At 56.1% G+C, this 20,383-nt stretch overlaps 1 protein-coding gene across 4 annotated transcripts; it reads left to right on the forward strand.

The window, feature by feature from the left end:
* The first annotated feature begins 8,993 nt into the window (after positions 1–8,993).
* On the forward strand, positions 8,994–20,226 carry NAALADL1 (N-acetylated alpha-linked acidic dipeptidase like 1). Of its 4 annotated transcripts, XM_086676960.1 has the most exons (18): positions 8,995–9,209; positions 9,291–9,463; positions 9,547–9,668; positions 10,025–10,147; positions 11,997–12,280; positions 12,367–12,471; positions 13,187–13,272; positions 13,380–13,499; positions 16,407–16,492; positions 16,577–16,640; positions 16,725–16,792; positions 17,018–17,109; positions 17,191–17,281; positions 18,551–18,632; positions 18,716–18,889; positions 18,965–19,052; positions 19,160–19,252; positions 19,592–20,226. In XM_086676960.1, exons 1-18 carry the CDS (start codon positions 9,010–9,012, stop codon positions 19,776–19,778), a joined length of 2,238 nt encoding a protein of 745 aa, XP_086533086.1. In that variant the 5' UTR covers positions 8,995–9,009; the 3' UTR covers positions 19,779–20,226. The 4 variants fall into 4 exon arrangements, 2 of the variants coding, with proteins under 2 accessions (XP_086533086.1, XP_086533087.1); XR_015240734.1 differs by lacking the exon at positions 19,592–20,226 and having other exon boundaries at positions 18,525–18,632; XR_015240733.1 differs by having other exon boundaries at positions 8,994–9,209; positions 18,525–18,632; positions 18,716–19,252; positions 19,592–19,637.
* The last annotated feature ends 157 nt before the right edge of the window (positions 20,227–20,383 follow it).

Genomic DNA, 20,383 nt, shown 5'->3' on the forward strand with positions numbered 1-20,383 from the left:
CCCTCCCCCGTTCATGCTCTGTCTCTCCCTGTCCCAAAAATAAATAAACGTTGAAAAAAAAAATTAAAAAAAAAAAAGTATTCGGTTTCATCTGAGATTCAAATTTCCCTGGTACCCTTCCTTGCGCTTTATTTGCTAAATGTGGTGATCCTAACTTTGAGGGGTCTGGTTTGCTAGACAGAACTGGTGGTGGAGGCTCTCCAGACAGGAGGCTACGTCAAGAAAACCAGACAAGGGGCGCCTGGGTGGCTCCGTCGGTTAAGCGTCCGATTTAGGCTCAGGTCATGATCTTGCGGTTCGTGGGTTCGAGCCCCGCATCAGGCTCTGGGCTGACAGCTCAGAGCCTGGAGCCTGCTTTCGGATTCTGTGCCTCCCTCTCTCTCTGTCCCTCCCCAACTCCCTGTCTGTCTCTCTCAAAAATATATAAACAATTAAAAAAAGAAAACCAGACAAGGCTGGAAAGGGGGAGACCAGCAGGATGGCGGACGTGCCTCACCAACCGGGCTTCTGTCTCCTTCAGTCTCTCAGGGGCAGACGAAGAGCCCACTCTACACCCGTGGTGAAGCCAGAGGTGCAGCCTGTTGAGAAGCAGGAGCCAGAAGACCCTCAGGTCTCCGGGGAGCCAGTCTTAGAGGTGACAGGAAGCACCAGGGCCTCCCAAGGCAGACGGCAGGGGTGGCAGGAAGGGTGGCAGGTGGCTGGAGAAATGCTTCCCCTGCCGGAGAGGAGCTCTGGACTGCTGGCCACCAGCCCCGCTGTCTTGCTCTACGGTGTGAGGGGACCCAGTCTCCCTGGCCGCCAGCCTCCTGCCCTTCAGTCACCATGGCACCTTCTCTGCCAAAGCCGTCTTCTTCAGAGCAACCGCGGAACTTGCAGCCAGAACCTACCGTCACATTCCTGTTTATACTCCTGAGCACAGCGGAGCCCAAGGAGTCCAAAGACCCTGAGGGGTAAGGCTGAGTGAGTGTGTGCAGGGGAGGGAGGCAGAGGGTGCTTCTCTCTGTTAACATTCAGACCTGGGCCAGGACTCGGCCCTGGGATGCGCAGGCCTGGGCCTGGGCCAGCCCCCCTCCCCAGACCCTCCCCCAGCCTCTAGACCCTCTGGTCCAACCCTTGCTGTGCACTCTTCCCAGGGACGCAGAGATCCAGGAGGACCAGTTCCTGGACAAGGAAGACTGGGGGGCTCGGCGGACCTCACAGGAAATCAGCCATTTGCACAATGATTGCATGAGGTGAGCCGGGCCGGGGCAGGTGGGGGCGGGTGGGGGGACAGGGCCTTGGGCTTGACAGCGGTGGGTTTGCACCCTCGCGTGCCCCTCCTCCTTCCCCTCTTCTGCCTGCTCACCGTTCTGCACTGGATGACCTCCTCACTGGCCAGCAGGTCCCCTCCCTCCCCAGCATCGGTGCCCTCCTTCTGTGTGAGCGGAACCTGCCCCACAGGTGCAGGAGGCGACCGCTCTTTCCCATCGGGCAACTGGGTGCCCGCATGCCTGGTCAGCAAGGCTGCCTGCAAGGGGACCCCCACCTTTAACTGTCCAAGAACTTGAGGGAGCAGTTTGGTCTGTGGAGCAACGGGGGTGGGGCTCTGTTCTCTGGGTGCCAGGCTCTGGAGTCTGTGTAATTCCGCGGCCACTTGGCCCTCCGTGGTGATGCCAGGGTCAGACCTCTGCCTGGAGACAGAGGTTTGGGGGGTGGGGCAGGGGGACACATTCCCTCCGGGCTGCACGTGGGCTCCCATAGCAGAGATCTGAGGGGTGGGCACGTTGATTCATACCCAGAGCACTCGGGCCGGGCTACTTCCGGGGCCGACCCTCTTGCTGGCCTGGAACCACGCAGAATTCTGTCATGGTCCCCGCTGCAGCCCAACAGGCTGGGATGGCTAGCCTGTGGGACAGAGCAGCCGGCCCTTCTGCTGGAGAAGAGGAAGACACACTCTTCGTTTCGGTCTGGGTCTCCTGCTGTGAGTCACTGGGGGGGAGAGGAACCCGCCCCCACCTATGGCTTTGCCAGGACAGGAGGACCCTTGGTGAAAGCCCGTTCCCAGGTGGCCTTTCCAGGTCACACAGCCCAGGCAGGAGACGCGTGTTGGGCGCTGCGGGGAAGCTGCTTAGGACAAGAGCCTGGGGGCTGAAGCGGGTCCCTTTCCATTCTAGACTTCGGGAGTCACTGAGCACCATCCAAGCAGACAACCTGGCCCTGGGGGAGAAGCTGCAAAGGCTGGTGAGCCCCTCAGCCCGGGACCCCCTTTCTTCGTTGTGCCTCCCCCTCCTCCCTGCCTCCCAGCCCAGCTAGAGGGCCTCATAGCGGGCCTCAGGCAGTCCTGTCCGGGGTCAGTACCCACCTCTGGGCCCTGCAACCTTTTGTTCCAGCTGAACTTGTCATATAAGAGCCTCCAGGAGGAAGCAGAGACCCTCCAGGAGGAGGTGAAGGCCGTCCACGAGGGAGCCCAGGCCATCCAGGAGGGAGTCCAGGCCGATCCGGAGGAGGCCCAGGCTGTCCCGGAGGATGCCCGGGCCGTCCAGGGGGTGGCGCTGTCCCCGCTGCCCTGACAGCACCCCTGTGGCACGTGGGGAGCAAGGGCAGGCCTTCCCAGCCGCTCACTCAGCTCCCCTTGCCTGTAGCAACCCAGCTCCCAGGAGACAGCACTCGTCCTGCAACCTGGTGCTCCCGCCACCCACAGACACCAGCGTCAGCCCCGGCCAGGCCCGAGGCTGGAAACTGGTCGTCTCCTCGGGAAGATGTTCCAGCAGCTCCTCTGCAGGTCCCAGCAATAAACTTCTCCGAAGTTGAGCAGCCACTCCCCGCGTGTTTGTGGGCCCTGGGAATCAGGTAGGGTGGGAGGTCACCAGCTCCAAAATGAGCTTGGTCCCTGGGCCCCCTCTGAGACACCCCCCCCCCCCCGCCTTGGTTCCCTGGCCCTGAACTCCCATCACCCCGGAAGAGGTTCCAGGCCTGGTGGTGTCAGCCTCAAGGGCAATGTCCCCGTGATAAGCACTGGGGTGGGACTAGAAGCACCCCCCCCCCCCCCCAAGGATGGAGGCCACAGGTCTAACTCCAAAGGGCAGAAAGAGACTAGGGAAGGGCTGGAAGAGCCACTACCCACCTTGCAACCTCGGATAAGTCTCTTCTCCTTTATAAGTCCAATCATGGGCAGGGGTGGGGGCTGGTAGTGGGAGCTCCACAGGGGTCCAACACCTGACACTCGTGTGACCTCTTGCCCTACACCCATGGGACTCTTCCTGCCCTGGCTGCGGCTGGCTGCCTTCCTGTATGACAGGAGCATGGTCCATTTGGTTTGGTGTTCAGACTCCTTAAAGAGGGGCGCCTGGGTGGCTCAGTCGGTTGATTTCAGCTCAAGTTCCTGGGATCGAGCCCGGAAGTCGGGCTCTGCGCGGGCAGTGCGGAGCCTGCCTGGGATGCTCTCTCCCTCTCTCTGCCCCTCCAGCGTGCTGTCAGTCTCTCTCAAAAATAAAGAAACTTGGGGCGCCTGGGTGGCGCAGTCGGTTAAGCGTCCGACTTCAGCCAGGTCACGATCTCACGGTCTGTGAGTTCGAGCCCCGCGTCAGGCTCTGGGCTGATGGCTCAGAGCCTGGAGGCTGTTTCCGATTCTGTGTCTCCCTCTCTCTCTGCCCCTCCCCCGTTCGTGCTCTGTCTCTCTCTGTCCCAAAAATAAATAAACGTTGAAAAAAATAATAATAATAAAGAAACTTATTTAAAAAAAGAGAAAAACAACTCCTTAAGGAGGAAGAGGACAGAGCCAGCAAGATTGATGAGGTTTTTGGGGTGACTGTGGGGCTCGTGGGGTCCGGAGCCGACGACCAAGAAAGACAGGACCCGTGGGCAGGAAGAGCTGCCCCGGGACCCTGAAGAGAGACTGGTTAAAGTCCAGGGGAAGTTTCCAGTGAGATTTTCATATGCTAAAGACTCAAAGGTTACCGGAGGCCTAGCTATTGTCAAGCTGAGGCGGTTTTCTCTCCAGCAAATCATTAGCATTAAGACTGTAAGGAGTTTCTGGGGAAACGTTTTACTCTGCCTGCCTCAAGTATTTATTTGTCGATGGGCTGCTGGTTAGAAGGAAATTGAGTTCTAGCTGCCATTTCTTTCTGCCTTTGTTCCCCACCTCACTATGGAGGGGTGATGGAGGCTTTTAGGTCCTTCGGGACTATGATCTCTATCAGTTAACCATCTGTTTTTCCCCTTTCCTTTGTTCTCGGGCAGCCAGGACTGCCCAAGGAATGTCACACAAGTCCCACCTTGGTGGGGGAGGGGAGTGTTTGCGGCCTGTCAGCTTGCCTCGTGCTCCCTGATCAAGATGATGAAACCAGTTTAAAGGAGGATACAAGAAATCGACACGTGTGTGTGTGTGTGTGTGTGTGTGTGTGTGTGGTCAATGGGAGAAACAGGAGGAATCCTGAAATAAGATTGCTATTGCTAAATTAGATCAATATTGGTCAATATCCTATAGAACAGTGTTTTTCAGGGGCACCCAGGGGGGTTCAGTCAGTTAGGCGTCTGACTTCGGCTCAGGTCATGATCTCACAGTTTGTGAGTTCAAGCCCCGTGTCGGGCTCTGTGCCGACAGCCTGGAGCCTGCTTCTCATTCTGTGTGTGTCTCTCTCTCCCAAAAATAAATATTTAAAAAAAAAAAAAGAGCAATGTTTTTCAAAGCCCCATGACCCCTAAGGGTGATAAAACGTACTGGGCAGAAATTCTCTAGTATGACACGAAAGGACTGGGGCCGTCTTTCTGCCTCATACCCACTGCAGGGAACACTAACCAAGAGGATGGAAATTCAGGTTTGTGGCCCCTCTACAGACCTAGTTTGACTTACAGCAGCCCCGGTGGGATCACCCCCAGGCCAGTAACTCCCGACAGATTTGATTAGTGAAGGTTTGATTTGATCACAGCTGCAGGCAGAGCTGAGCTGAGCTCTGACCTAGCAGCCGCCTCCCCCAGAACTCCACCCTCAGGGCCTGGATGGTTCTAGGAGTCCCAGGCGCCCCCCGCCCCCCCCCCCCTTCCTGACCTGTTCTTGAAGGCGGTCCAGCTGTTACAAAACAGCAATCCTGCCATTTTCCTGAAGGGAATCATCTGATGCTCAGAGGGCTGTTGGACCGGAAGCATGGTCCCCTTTGAGCCTGCTTCCCCGAAAGCCTCCAGCATCTCAGCCTGGGAAAGCAAAGGTATGCGGCTACGTGAACACTGCAGGAAATGGAGTCGGTCACAGAGCCCTCTCTGCCCATTTGTCTCCAAACCACAGAAGAGCTGACAGGTGCCCCGGAGGCCCCAGCTCTGAGCTCCGTCCCTACAGCCGCTCCTGTTGACACAGCAAGGCAGCAAGGCAGGGAGGCCTTCCCAAGGAGGGGGTCCCACAGCACAGCCATGTGGGCCCCGGGACATTCCCAGGTCTTTTAACACACACACACACACACACACACACACACACACACACACTACTGTGCCATTCACAAGCTGTGCCCCACGATCGTCCAGCCCTCTCTGTCTTCAAGGCACTGAGGCTGGGTTGGCAAACCAGCCTCCTGCGTCCCCGTGATTCCGCCTTGTGAGGAGCAGAATGGGATGCCCCTCTCCGCCTGGAGCCTGAGAGGTGGTGTAGCTTTGGAGAGAAGAGGTCCTGCTCCGGGGTTCTAATCTCAGCTCCGCCACGTGCCAGCCCGTGTGGCCTCGACCGAGGAACCACACGTGCTTCTTTTATCTGCAACATGCCCACTTCAGAGGCCCCCGCGAGGACCGGTGACCCAGTGCGGGCTCGGGGAGTTGTTAGCATGCAGCGAGGGTTGGCAAGTAGCCTACTTCCGGTGCATCTACCCACGCCTCCGACGTGGCTTCAGGGGCCCCGTGGAAGCAGGGTGGAGTGGGGTACCCCAGCAGGCTCCCAACTCCCACCCCACCTGAAGGGGCTGCTATTCCTGCCTGTGAGGGTGGCTCGATCCCGCGGCCCAGCAGCAGCACCCTCTGGAAACATCCCGCCCTGGAGGACTGTTAGATCCCACATCCCCGTCTCACGAGGGCACTTGTGTCATGCAGGCCCCCACCCGTGGCCACCTCAGCGATCCCACTGGGGCTCATTCAGATGGGGTCTGTTTCCCAGGGGTTCTGAGCCCACCTTTTGTATCCCTTGGGGTTGCCCCGGGCCCCCTGCGTTCTGCTCCTTAAATCCCAGATAGCTGGGCCATGAATGCCCAACGCCGAGGAGGTGCGCTGGTCCAAGGCGGCTTTCCATCCATTCGACAGGCATGTGCTGAGTGCCTCCTATGTACCAGGCTCTGTTCTGGGCTCCGGAGACTCAGCGAGGGTGATTCAGTGAGATTCAGTGAGGGCGAAGCTTCCATCCGGGAGCGGGGAAGGGTGAGCAGGCCAGGACCAGGGAAAGACAACGGGACCGCTAGGCAGTGCTGAGAGCCTGCCTGAGGTTTGGGCTCATAAAGGTAAAGCAAGACCAGTGAGGTCACGTGATTCTGCAGGCCCATTCAGGGTCAAGGGTACAGGTGCAGAGCGGGCAGAGCGCCAGGTTTTTTTCCCCAGCGAATGTGACGAAAGCAGAAGAGGAGGCCGGTGGTGGAGAGGCTTTGTAAGGGGCTGGGCGAGGCCAGGAGGGTGGAGAGGGAAAGTGGGAAGAGCTGGCAACCAATGGATCAGGGGTCCTGGAGGGTCAGGAGAACTCCTGCAGGCAGCAGGATCAACAAGTGAGGTGGGAAAATAAAGAGAACGCGGTAGCTACCTTAAGTGGTTCCATCAACACCACAATCCAAAATGTTCAGGGAGGGGCCACACCAGCCACCAAGCCAAGATGGGGAAAGGAAAATTGGCCAGGTTTACATCCGGTGCAGAATGCGGCGTAGACACCAGCTGACTCCAACAGCCTGAGCTGGGGTTCTCAGATGGCACACAGAGATGTCACACGCCCTTGTCCACGTGTCGCATCTGTAATTTCACAGGTTCAAGCGGCTAAATCCCTCCAGGAGGGGGTGGTGTGGGACCGTGGGGCTGTTCCTCAACTTATCAGCCGATCTTGACGTCCCTCCCACTGCCTGCCAGGTGGTGACAGTCCTTCTGGTCCTCAGGAATGTGTACGCTCCCTACACTAACAGGCTTCTGATAAGATCCAAGGTCATATCTGGCGTGCTGATAACCACCTTGCAAAAACTGTGGCTTCCTGGTGTGCCTCCCTGAACCACTGATCACACTAAACCCCACCCATAGCCCTCCCATGCTGTCCTCCTGACCAGCAGCACCAGGGGGGATGGACACAGGACGGTGGGGGGCAGGCGGTGCCCACAAAACAGGGTTGTGAGCAGGAAGGGGGCTGCTCCGGGAGCGGGCTGTGAAATCACACACACACCAAGTCTACCCTGCCCGGCTCGCCCAGCTCTTGGAGCATCTGTGGGGCAATCAATGGGCTGCAGCCTGGCTGGGGAGAGGCCCAAGGCAAGATAGGTCATGGGGGTAGGAGGAGTCACAGCTTGAGCCCCGGGGATCTTCCCACCCTGCCTGGCTGTCTGAGGCCCAGAAGGGGCCCAATCAACATTTGTAGTGAGAACTTGGTGTCTTCCTCTCCTTCTCAGCCTTTGCGCATGCTGGGCCATTTGCACGGATGGCCTGCACCTCCCTTCTCCGCCTGCTGAATGCCTTCTCATCCTTGGCAGATCCCCTCAAATGTTCGCTCTTAGAATTCCTCATTCTCCCCACTGGGAACACACTGGTCCTCCCTCTATAGGGGCACTTACCACATGGTTGAGCCCAAAGCCTGCCTGTCTCCCCTCTGGACCTGAAGTCTTGGGCACCTCTTCCTCCTCAGGCCCTAACACGGGTCTTGCACAGAGCTGGATGAATGGATACTTGCAGGTATAAGAGAAGGAGTGAATAAAGGAATGGATGGATGGGAGGGTGGGTGGATGCGTGGATAGAAAAATGGATGGGTAAATGGGTTAGTGGGTAGATGGATGGATGGGTGGATGGATGGATGGGTGGATGGGTGGATAGATGGATGGATGGATGGATGGATGGATGGATGGACGGATGGAAGGATAGAAGGATAGAAGGATGGATGGATGGATGGTTGGATGGATGGATGGGTAGTTGGGTGGGTAGATGGATGGATGGATGGATGGGTGGCTGGATGGGAGAATAGATGGGTGGGGGAATAGGAGGGCGGGTGGATAAATAGTGGATAGATGGATGGATGAACGGGTGAATGGATTCCAGAGAGGGCAGATACGGTTAGAGGATGGAGGAGGAAGTCACCTTGCAAAGGAAGAAATGGCTTCCCTTTCTAAGGGTTCCACTTCCTCACATAAGCTGGGACCCCTGCAGGATACACACAGAGAATTCTTCTGGATCCCCTTTCTTCCTTTAGCCCCAGGTTTTGCATTTTAGGGAGTCAGATGAGGCAGGAGTGGCTAAAATGTACTGAGCTCCCATGATGTGCCAGACACTGGGCTAGATTTTTCTGCAGATGTGGTCTTGTTTAATGAAAACAGCACCAGTTTTGTGAAACAGATCTATTATCCCCGTTTGACGGCTTTAAAAAAACAAAACAAAACAAAACAGAGTCAGAGAAGCTAAACGAATTGCTCAGGGTCACACAGCTTACATCCGGCAAGGACGGCATTTGAACTCAAAACCTGCTCAAGCAGCGGGGACTGAATGCGCTGGAAATCAAAGGGCGCTGAGGAGACAGAGGTAGGGGTGGCTGGGGGCAGGCCCAGCCTTGCTCTGAACAGTGGCTCTGAGTTCCAGTTCTGACTGAGACCTGGTCCCTCTCTGGGCCTCAGTGTGCCCATATGGACTTGATACCCTGGGGGTCGCTTCGGTGAATGATGCAGATATGGAGGTGGATGGGAACAGCTCGCGGCCCTCCCTGCAGGATGCTCCCTGACTCTCCCCGCCAGCGGAGGGCCAAAGGGCAGGGCCACCCATGGGGTAATGGTTAACTAGACCTGACACCCATCTACAAGGAGTGACCCCAGCTGGCCAAGACTCCACAGGATGCAGTGGGTGAAGGTGCTTGGGGGGCTGGTGGGGGCCTCTGCCCTCTTGGGCCTGGGGATCATCCTGGGCCACTTCGCCATTCCCAAAGGGGCCGACGCACCAGCTCCCGGCGTCTCGGTCTCCCAGGACCTGGATCTGGAGATCCTTGAGACCGTCATGAAGCAGCTGGATGCCAGCAAGATCCGAGAGAACCTTAGGTGAGAGGGCTGTCTACCCTCCCCTCCTGTTCACCAGAGGCGCCTCCCTGACCCTGGGCCTGGCCCTTTGTCTCCCCGCAGAGAACTCTCCAGGGAGCCTCACCTGGCCTCCAGCCCCCGGGATGAGGCGCTGGCACAGCTCCTGCTGCAGCGCTGGCGGGACCCGGAGTCAGGCCTGGACGCAGCGGAGGCCCCCACGTACGAAGTGTTGCTGTCCTTCCCCAGCCGGGAGCGGCCCAACCGGGTGGCTGTCGGTGAGTCCCTCCCACTCAGGTCTGGGGATGCCCGTGGGGCAGGACCTGCCAGGCCCAGCTCTGATGCTGCCCCTCCTCCACAGTGGGTCCCACTGGGACCATCCTCTTCTCCTGCCGCCAGAGTGAACAGAATCTGACTGGGGAGCAGGGGGGCCCCGATGTGGTGCCACCTTATGCCGCCTACGCTCCCCCTGGAACCCCGCAGGTGGGCCTGGGACACTCCCTCCCCTCTGCCGAGGCCCAGTCCCCTCTGGCTCCACCCCAAATTCTCCCTTCCTGACCCAGGGCCCTTCCCTCTAAACTCCACTGCCACACCTTTTGCCCATCGCCTAGCCATTTTACAAATGCTGATGGCCCCATGTTCAAGGTCAGGCCCACTACAGGGCACCTGGACCCAGAGGAAACGAGATGTGACTCCGTTCTTGGGAAGTTTACAAGCTCTGGGTGAGGCGGGGAAAATAGAATCAAAATCCTTCACTCTGCCACTCAGCCTCCCTCTCTCCTTTCCTCACCCCCTCTTTCCTGGGCCTGGCTCTGAGGATCACCTCCCCTTGGGACCAGGGCCTCCTCGTCTACGCCAACCGGGGAACGGAAGAAGACTTTATGGAGCTACAGACTCAGGGCATCAGACTGGAAGGCACCATCGCGCTGACCCGCTATGGGGGTACAGGGCGTGGGGCCAAGGTGAGCAGCAACCCCCAGTGCAGGAAACTGGTGTGTGTGTGTGTGTGTGTGTGTGTGTGTGTGGGTGTGATGGGGTGGTCAGCAGAGGACAGGAAGAAGAGAGGGGAAGAGGAAGGAGCAGGGTTGAGTGGCCTGCGGAGCCCTGGGCTGGGGCACAAGAGGTGAGCTATGTTTGTGCTGTTACCACTCATGATGTGCTGTGTGACCCTGGAGGCCTCCCCTAACCTCTCTGAGCCTTAGGAAATAAATAGATCAGGTAAACTTTGATATTCTGGGGGTCTAAGTTCTCCTGAATATTCAACTTAAGTCCCTCCTGTTGCCTTCCCTCCTGGCCTGCATCTTTTCAACTAAACATTTTGGCTGAGTAGTTCACATGTGTGCTTTTCAAAAATGCGGGATTTTTTTTTTTAAACGTATAGAGTGAGAGAAGGGAATAGGGAGTTAGGGTTTAGCGAGCACAGAGTTTCAGATGTGCAAGAGGAAGAATTCTGGAAGTGGGTGGGGGTGATGGTAGTGCAATAAAATGTGGATGTCCTCCCTGCCCCTGAACAGCAGGCTATAAAATGGTTAGGGTAGTAAATTTCATGTAGATTTCAGTTGGGGGGTCACAGGCGCAGGTCTTGATCTCACAGTTTGGGAGATTGAGCCCCTTGTCGGATAGCTCCCAGAATCCCTGCTTGGGATTCTCTCTCTCTCTCTCTCTCTCTCTCTCTGCCCTCCCCACCCCACCCCACCCCCCCCCCCCCGCTTGCACACATGCTGTCTCTCAAAATAAATAAATAAACTTAGAAAAAAAAGAGAAGTGCCCGTAATAAGATCTGCAAAAGAGAAAAGAAAAGAGGAAGAGCCATAATGGAATTACACAGATTATAGGGTTTAGAGTGCAAAAGCTTTCCTGTCATGCCATCCTCCAAAGAGGAATCTATCCACAGTTTCTTTTGGAAGAAATGCATATGAATATATATTTTTATTTCTCCCTCTTTTTGTATAAAAGCAGCATACTATACCCACCTTTTCAAGGTGTGCTTTTTTTCACCTCAATACATCCTGGAGATGATTCTCCATCGGCACATAAATTGTGTCCTTGTTCTCTTTCTTTCTTTCTTTCTTTCTTTTATGTACTATTATGTTTTCATTGTGCTAAAATATACCAGTATAAACTGACCGTGTTAACCATCTCTAACGGTACAATGCAGATGCATTAAGTAGCTTCACAATGCTGTGCAAACCATCACCACCGTCCATTTCTAGGGCTCTCGATCATTCCAAACGAAACTCTGTGCCCATGAAACATAACGTCCCCTCTCTCCCTCCCCAGCTCCTGGTGACCTCTATTCTACCTTCCAGCTGTATGAGTTTGCCTATTCTAGAAACCTCATATAAGAGGAATCACACAATACTGACTTTTTGTGCCTGGCTTCTTCACTTAGCATAACGTTTTCAAGGCCCATCGATGTTGTATCAGAACTTCATTGCCTTTCAAGTCTGAGTAATTGCCTCTTGCATGCTGTATACCACACATTGGCTTATCCATTCATTCTGCCCATGGACACTTGGGCTGCTTCTGCCTTTTGGCTCCTGTGAGCGGTGGCCCTGCTCTCCTACGCGGCTGCCCAGGGTGCCCTTGTGCGATGCCTCCGATCACGTGACAGCCCTGCTGATGAGCATCGACCTATGTCCAGCGGTCTTTTGCTCCCTCGAGCAGGGCTGCAGTAAATAACTTGTGTGAGCATCATCTTGCCTGTGGGAAGACAGATCCATCCTGGCTGCCGCAGTGAGGGAGGGAGCGGAACAGGACATGACATCCCCTCTTCTTTCCCCTAAACACAGCCTCATCCCCCTCCCGCAGGCTATCAATGCGGCCAAGCACGGGGTAGCTGGGGTGCTGGTGTACACGGACCCCGCAGACATCAACGATGGGCACAGCTCCGCCAGCCAGACCTTTCCGAACTCTTGGCGCCTGCCTCCCTCAGGGGTGGAGCGAGGCTCCTACTATGAGTATTTTGGGGATCCTCTGACTCCCTACCTTCCGGCCAATCCTTCTTCCTTCCGCCTGAACCCTGATACTGTCCCTGGATTTCCTCCCATTCCCACTCAGCCCATTGGCTTTGAGGATGCAAAAATCCTTCTCTGGTAAGCTCTGGTGCCCCCCGGGGACCCCTGCCCGCAATCCAGTGGCCCCCAACCTCCAACCCCCACACCCTCCACCTCCTCCTCAGTAACCTCCAGGGAACCTTGGCCCCAGCTGCCTGGCAGGGAGCACTGGGCTGTGACTACAAGTTGGGGCCTGGCTTCCGACCTGATGGAGACTTCCCAGCAGACAGGTGAGGTGGGGCCCCGCTTCCTCAAGGTTCCTCTCCTCTCCTCTTCCCTTGTTATGCTTCTCTGCCCACGTCAAGGCCTGGCCTTTTCCTTTCTTCTCTCTCCCAACCTTCCCCTGACTCCAAAATATCTGTCTTGTCTTTGGGGAAGCCACAAGGCCCTGTGGGGTTCCACCCGCCCTTCATCTACACCCTCCACTCTCCAGTCACCCTCTCTCTCTCTTGAACTCATTCCCAAACCAAGGCCTCTGCACTTGTTTGCTGCTCCCTCTGCCTGAACACCATTCCCCACGCTCCTGCCACTCCTGGCCTGTCCTCCCCCCATCTGCCACCAGGTGTCCTCTTACAGGTCAACCTGTTAGTGTCCTCGCCACACCCCTTCACCGCCTGCAGGTGCTGTCTTCCTCGTGGTTTGTCTCGCTCAGGGGAGGGAGGTCCCCCCAAGGGCGGGGCTGTGTCTGTCTCAGGCCCTGCCCAGAGCCTAGTAGGGTGCAGGCATACACTAAGTATCCAATAAATACTCTCACCTGAGTAAGTCAGTCCGTGAAAAGAACTGACTCTAAAGAGCGGGGCCCTAGCCTTGCTGCCTCTCCAGGTACTTCTGGGCAAGTGACCTCGTGGTGTCGCTTTCTCGCTCTGGGTCCCAGTTTCCCCTGTATTGGGTTGTGAGGGGGAGTGGGCAGGGCCAAGACTCTGCTCGCCCCCTTGGCTCCCCAAGCCAGGTGAACGTGAGCGTCCACAACCGCCTGGAGCTGCGGAACTCCTCCAACGTCCTGGGGATCATCCGCGGGGCGGTGGAGCCCGGTGAGCGCCCCGTCGGGGCTCCCTGACCACGCCCCCTGCGCTCCGCCCGGCTGGCCCCGCCCGCCCTCCTTCTTCCCTGGTTTCCGAGCCTCTGCTCCTCTCTCCAGACCGCTACGTGCTGTACGGAAACCACCGGGACAGCTGGGTACACGGGGCCGTGGACCCCAGCAGTGGCACTGCCGTCCTCCTGGAGCTCTCCCGAGTCCTGGGGACCCTGCTAAAGAAGGGTGAGGCAACCCCCGGTCCCGGTCTAGGGACTCTCCCAGCAGGAGGTCACCCGCAGCCCACTCCTCCCCCCAGCTTCCCCCCCCCAGTCCTCTCCCACCTCCTCTCTCTCACTCTCCAGTGCCCACTTGTGCCAAGCCTGAGGGCCCTGTGGGACGACCTGCACGGACACCAGCCCTGGCCTTGCTCCGGTCGCCCAGTGGGACATGGGGAGCTCGTGCGGTGGCTGCTGAGAGCCTCCTGTGTCCCTCCAGTGGAGGGAAACCGGGTGCCACCATAAGGAAGCCAGTGCCGGGCTCTGCCTTCAGCCTAGTTGAGGCAGGGATGACAGGCAGTCGTTAACTCAACAAACATGTCCCGTATGCCTACTATGTGCCAAGCCAGTTCTAGGCACAGCAGACCCCACAGTGAACACCTGAGTGGCTGTGTGTAAAGACAACCGTGGTCACAGTTTCTCCTGCTCCAAATGGGGAGGTTATAGGGAGTGAAGACCCTACATGGAGGGACCCGTCAGAGGCCTTGGCATCCTCAGGGCCAGGAGGGATAGTGGGCTTGGGCCAAGGTGGGGGCAATGGGAAGGAGGTCTGTGGGTTGTCACAGGTGCGGGAGAGGACGAGTGGAGGACTCCTGGCTCCCTGATTGCTGGTTTGAGCAACCTATATATGGCAGTGCCATTTATGAAAAACAAATTGGGGTCAGAGGGCAGATCGAGGGGGAAGAACGTGAGGTTAGTTCTTTACATGTTGATTTTTTTTTTTTTTTTTTAGCTTTTGTTTGTGTGTGGTAAAATATACGTGCCATACAATTTGCGCTTCTAACCAGTTTTAAGTGTACAACTATGCATTAAGTATATTCTGTGTTGTACACCCATCACCCCCATCCATCTCTGGAACTTTTTCATCTTCCATTACCTATAACATCCTAAAGTTATCACTCCATAATTTGAATGGATACCAAGTTAATCTCATAGGAAACTCTACTGCTATAAAGCGCTGTCTTTCCTCTTCATGTTACTGATGTCACAAATCACATCGTTATACATGCGTGCCCGTTCACACATGGATTTCGAGGGGCCTAGGAGACATTCCCCCCGGGGAGAGGGCAAGCAGGCAGTTGAAAGTGCTGATCTCGGGGGCGCCTGGGTGGCGCAGTCGGTTAAGCGTCCGACTTCAGCCAGGTCACGATCTCGCGGTCCGGGAGTTCGAGCCCCGCGTCAGGCTCTGGGCTGATGGCTCAGAGCCTGGAGCCTGTTTCTGATTCTGTGTCTCCCTCTCTCTCTGCCCCTCCCCCGTTCATGCTCTGTCTCTCTCTGTCGCAAAAATAAATAAACGTTGAAAAAAAAAAAAAAGATTTCTTTAAAAAAAAAAAAAAAAAAAAAAAAAAAAAAAAAGAAAGTGCTGATCTCCAGGTCAGAATAGAGACTCCAGAGATAAACTGGGGAGTTGGTGGCATAAATGGCATGTGAAATCACAGGCGTGGTAGAGATCAACTGATAAGTGGAGGGGGGCTGAGCTTGTGGCTTTATCCCCTTCGTTACAAGGGCAGGAATTTCTGTCTCTGTCGTTGCTGTTCAAGTTTTTTATTTTGAAATAATTTCTGGGGTGCCTGGGTGGCTCAGTCGGTTGAACATCCGACTTCGGGTCAGGTCATGATCTCTTGGTCTGTGAGTTCGAGCCCCGTGTCGGGCTCTGGGCTGATGGCTCAGATGCTGGAGCCTGCTTCGGATTCTGGGTCTCCTTCTCTCTCTGCCCCTCCCCTGCTCATGCTCTGTCTCTCTCTGTCTCAAAAATAAATAAAAACATTAAAAAATTAAAAAAAATAATAATTTCAAGCTTACGCAAAGACTTGCCAACATAGTACAAAGAAGCCTTAGACACCCTTCATCCAGATACTCCTGATATTAGGATTTTTACCTTGTTTTCTCTTTCTCTTTTTGTTTTCTGGAGTGTTTGAAAGTTGCAGAAATGCTGGACTTTTACCCATAAACTGTGTATTTCCTAAAAACAAGAACATTTCCCTTCATGACCACCATACAATGACCAGAATCAGGAAATTAACAATGGTCCCAGTTGTTCTCATAATGACCTTTAGAGCAAAAGAAATTTCTGGTTCAAGGCCCAATCCAGGATCACACATTGCACGTGTGGTAGTGGTATGTGTCATCTGTGGAGGGTTAGGGGGTGTCTGGAGGAGGTAAGGGGCAAGCGAGGGCTGCTAAGGCTTCTGGGAGGCGGCTGGAGACTGCGGCTCTTGGCAAGAGCGGTGTGGCATCGAGATTGGAGATGGAAACGCGGTCGCCAGAGGCAGTGAGAGGGAGTGTGGGCAGCTAGTGAAGCCCCTGGACTCTGGAGCCGGGCTGTGGATTTGAACCCTGGCTCTGCTTCCTACCAGCTGTGTAACCCTGAGCAAGTCATTTAACTTCTCTGTGGCTCAGTTTCAATTGCGAAAAGGAGATTGTAACAGTCCCTCCCTCAAGGCATTGAGGACTGGCTTAATATGAATAATGCCCTAAGGAGAACATCAGTGTCTTATTACCAAGTGGAGAAGGTTCCGGAAGAGTTTGGCATAGGATGCTTGAAGGAGACAGTTGGAGGGGCCGAGGGTCAGGATGTCTACCCAAAGCATGCCTATAAGGAAGGGGGAGGGAGGGCATCCTGGCATAAGGGACCACCTGAGATTGGTATTGGGGGCAATTTTGTGGTGGGGTCATAGCACAGGCCGGGGGGCTGGAAAAAGGAAGCCAGAGGGAGCCTGGGCCAGAAGGCTGGGCTGGAGAGTAGCTGGGACCTACCTCCTGTCTCTGGCAGCTCCGCCCCGTCCAGCCCTTCCTCCTCTCCACGTTCTCAATATTTCCAAGCGACCCCAAGATCCGGGGACCCTGTCCTCCAGCCCTTTATCCCCCTCCCCAGGAACCTGGCGGCCCCGCAGATCAATAGTGTTTGCGAGCTGGGGGGCAGAGGAGTTTGGCCTCATTGGCTCCACAGAATTCACCGAGGTGAGTGAGCCCTGCAAGGCTGGCGGTCAAGGGGATTCCCGAGGCAGGGCACCGCTGAGCTGACGTCGGTCCTCCCACCCTCAGGAATTCTTCAGCAAGCTGCAAGAGCGCACCGTGGCCTACATCAACGTGGACATCTCCGTGTTTGGTACGGGGGGCAGCTGGGCTGGCTGGGGGAGGCGGGTAATGAGGGGCTGGGGCCTGAATAGAGGCTTTTCTGATCTTCCCACAGCCAATGCCACCTTGAGGGCTCAGGGAACACCCCCGGTCCAGAGCGTCATCTTCTCCGCGGCCAAACAGGTGAAAGGGGGTGGGGCCGGGAGGAGGGCTGTCCCAGGCGGGGTGGGCGGGGCTGGAGCTGGTACTTATTAGAAGGTCCTGGCGTTGGGACTGAGGCTGGGGGCAGGCTTTGTAGGAGCCCCAGGGCTATGCATAGGAAGGAGACTCTAGTGGGCAGAGCGGAGGACGACGGCCTCTTGGGCCTTGGGGGAGGCCAGCTCCAGACTGGATTCGTCTCCGGGTCAGATCCCCGCACCGGGCCTCGACGGCCTCAGCATCTACGACAACTGGATCCGGTATTTCAACCGTAGCAGCACAGCATACGGCCTGGTTCCCAGGTGAGCCCAGGGCCAGGACAGGGACCCGGGAAGGGCGGGCTGGCCCAGCGGCCTCCAACCCGACCATCTTTCTTTCCACAGCCTGGGCTCTCTGGGTGCTGGCAGCGACTACGCACCCTTCATTCACTTCCTGGGCATCTCCTCCATGGACATCGCCTACACCTATGACCGGGTGAGCAGGCACTCCTGTCTCCCAGCTCCGTACCTTGCTCCACAATCCCCTTCCTCTTTTAGAGCTGCTCTAGTGCAGACTGAATCCGGCTCCACCACTCAGTAGCTGTGCTACCTCAGCCAAGTGTCTTAACCTCTCTGAACATGTTTATGCTCACCTGTCAATTTATCAAATTTAAGATACTACTGATTTTAAGATGCAATATGGTGATGTACACTATTCAGGGGGGAAAAAAAGCAACACTGCCAGTTAGTTGTAGGGTGACATTGACTTAAGAAGCATCCTGGGGCAGGGCACCTGGGTGGCTCAGTAGGTTCAGCATCTGACTTCTGCTCAGGTCATGATTTCATGGTTTGTGAGTACAAGCCCCACATTAGGCTCCCTGACAGCTCAGAGCCCGCTTCGAATCCTCTGTTCCTGACTTGTGCTCTCTCTCTCTCAAAAAAAAAAGCATCCTGGGCGCCTGGCTGGTTCAGTGGAGCATGCAACTCTTGATCTCAGGGTTGTAAGTTTGAGCCCCACATTGGGTGTAGACATTACTTTTAAAAATCAATTTAAAAAACATTTGTTTAAATGTTCATTTATTGTTAAGAGAGAGTGCGAGCAGGGGAGGGGCAGAGAGAGAGGGAGACACAGAATCTGACGCAGGCTCCGGACCCCGAGATGTCAGCACAGATTCGGCTTGAACTCACGAACTGCGAGATCATGGCCTGAGCCAAAGTTGGACGCTTAACTGACTGAGCCACCCAGGCGCCCCAAGAAACAAATCTTACCACCAAAGAGGCATCCTGATTCCAGAGATCTTAAAATATGACAAAAGTGTTTACCCCAGAATAGACTAAGTAACAGTATAAAACAGGGGTGATTCATAGCACTGGTGTGAGGGTAAAATGGGATAAGGGATATGGAGTGCCCAGCTTGTGTCTCCCTGCTTGATGTTCTAAGAAGCCACTTCTCTCATCCACGGGTATACTGCTGCAGGGCAGTAGAGCTGGGATTTGAACCCTCTTGTCTGATTCCCAAGCCCTCTTCCTCACGTGAAATAGGAAACTGGCACCTGACCCGGTTCTGCTACTCTTAGCTGTTTGGAGTCAGGCAGGTGACTTTACTTCTTGAGCCTCAGTTTCCTCCTCTGTAAAGTAGGAATTCTAGAACCTACCTCATACCCGTGGCGATGATTCAAGATAATGTCCCTGTGTTGTAGCTCGCTGTTGATTTGCCTTCTCCCGCTTCTCCTCTCAAGCCTGTCGCTTGGCCTTGTTCCCCTAGAGCAAGACCTCGGCCAGGATCTACCCCACCTACCACACAGCCTTCGACACCTTTGGTTACGTGGACAAATTTGTGGACCCTGGTGAGGAAGGGGGCAGGGGGAATCCTGAGGCTGGAGGGCGGTGGGCTGAAGACTGAGCCCTGGCCTGATGGCATTCCTTGCAGGTTTCAGCAGCCATCAGGCTGTGGCCCGGACAGCAGGGAGCGTGCTGCTTAGGCTCAGTGACAGCCTCTTTCTCCCTCTTAACGTCAGTGACTACGGAGAGACCCTCCGAAATTTTCTGCAGGCTGCCCAGCGCGACCTTGGGGTCCTGTTGGAACAGCACAGCATCAGCCTGGGTATGGAGCCCCCTTAACATGGAGGTGTGGGGAGCCCTGCACCTCCAGGGCTAAGATGCTGGCTGTTGCCCACAGGGCCTCTGGTGACTGCAGTGGAGAAGTTTGAAGGGGCAGCCGCGGCCTTGGGCCAACACGTATCAGCGCTGCAGAAAGACACCCCTGAGTGAGAAAGGGCAGCAAGCAGGTGTCTGGGAGGGTGGCCTCCGGGGCAGGATGCAGGCTGGCAGCTGGGCTATTGGTTCCAGGGTGACAAGGTCCTGCCACTTCCAGCCCCCTGCAGGTCCGGATGCTCAACGACCAGCTGATGCTGCTGGAACGGACCTTCCTAAACCCGCGAGCCTTCCCAGACGAACGATACTACAGGTGAGCCTGCTCAGGGCTCTTGGGAAGTGCTGTGCGGTGGGGGCCGGGCAAGGGGCACCCATCTGAGGGCGGAGAGATGTCAGAGTTCTGCTGGCCTTTAGAGCACAGGACAGCCCTTTGAAACAGGTGGGGAATCAGCCTCAAAGGAGGGGAGGCAAATCAATCACTTGGGGCTATAACGTACATCTCTCACCCCCACTGCGACGAGGGCCGCAGGTTTCAGAGGCGGTGGGGAGGCGCTTTTGTGCCTAGCTGTACAGAGAGGGGCCCCTCCAGGCTGAAGCTCCCTCCTCTCCTGGTCCCTGAGTGACTTTGCGTCTCCCCCATATCTGCTTGCAGCCATGTGCTCTGGGCACCCCGCACAGGCTCCGTAGCCACATTCCCAGGCCTGGCCAATGCCTGCTCCAGGGCCATGAACACGAGCCTAGGATCTGCAGCCTGGGCGGAAGTGCAGAGGCAGCTCAGCATCTTGGTGGTGGCTCTGGAGGGAGCGGCAGCCACCCTGCGGCCTGTGGCTGACCTCTGACCCCAGCCCTCATTCTCCAGCTCCCACCATCCTTTATCCTAACCTTTTCCCACCCGAGTTCTTTTTGGGTGTGCCCCAGTCGTCCTTGATGCCAACCTAGGGCACTATCACTGGACCCTCCAGAGCTTGAGACAACAGCTCAGGGTCCTGCCAGTTGTGGACACCTGAAGGGAGTGACAAGCCTTCCTCGTCCTGGATCTTGGTCGGCAGAGGGTGAAGATCCGGAGACGGGGATGGTGGGGAGTGTCAAAACCACCAGCTGGTGGGGGCGCCTGGGTGGCTCAGTTGGTTAAGCGTCCGACGTCAGCCCGGGTCACGATCTTGCAGTCCGTGAGTTCAAGCCCCGCGTCGGGCTCTGGGCTGATGGCTCGGAGCCTGGAGCCTGCTTCCGATTCTGTCTCCCTCTCTCTCTGCCCCTCCCCCATTCATGCTCTGTCTCTGTCTCAAAAATAAACGTTAAAAAAAAAAAATTAAAAAAAAAAAACAACAAACCACCAGTTGCTCTTGGTGGTACGTGGGCAAGGGAGGGATGCATAATGCCAACCAGCGACCACGAGACCCACCCCTCAGGGACCAGCAGGGAAACTGAGGCCCAAGATGGCTAG

The sequence above is a fragment of the Puma concolor genome, chromosome D1, assembly GCF_028749965.1.
Source record: "Puma concolor isolate L17-30 chromosome D1, mPumCon1.1.hap2, whole genome shotgun sequence".
Taxonomy (NCBI): domain Eukaryota; kingdom Metazoa; phylum Chordata; class Mammalia; order Carnivora; family Felidae; genus Puma; species Puma concolor.

Bases quoted from the DNA above. Each gene is read 5' to 3' on its own strand.
- NAALADL1 (XM_086676960.1), top strand. From the start codon at position 9,010: ATGCAGTGGGTGAAGGTGCTTGGGGGGCTGGTGGGGGCCTCTGCCCTC. The intron at 9,210-9,290 runs GTGAGAGGGCTG...GTCTCCCCGCAG, and splicing joins AAGATCCGAGAGAACCTTAG to AGAACTCTCCAGGGAGCCTC. The intron at 17,110-17,190 runs GTGAGCCCAGGG...TTCTTTCCACAG, and splicing joins GCATACGGCCTGGTTCCCAG to CCTGGGCTCTCTGGGTGCTG.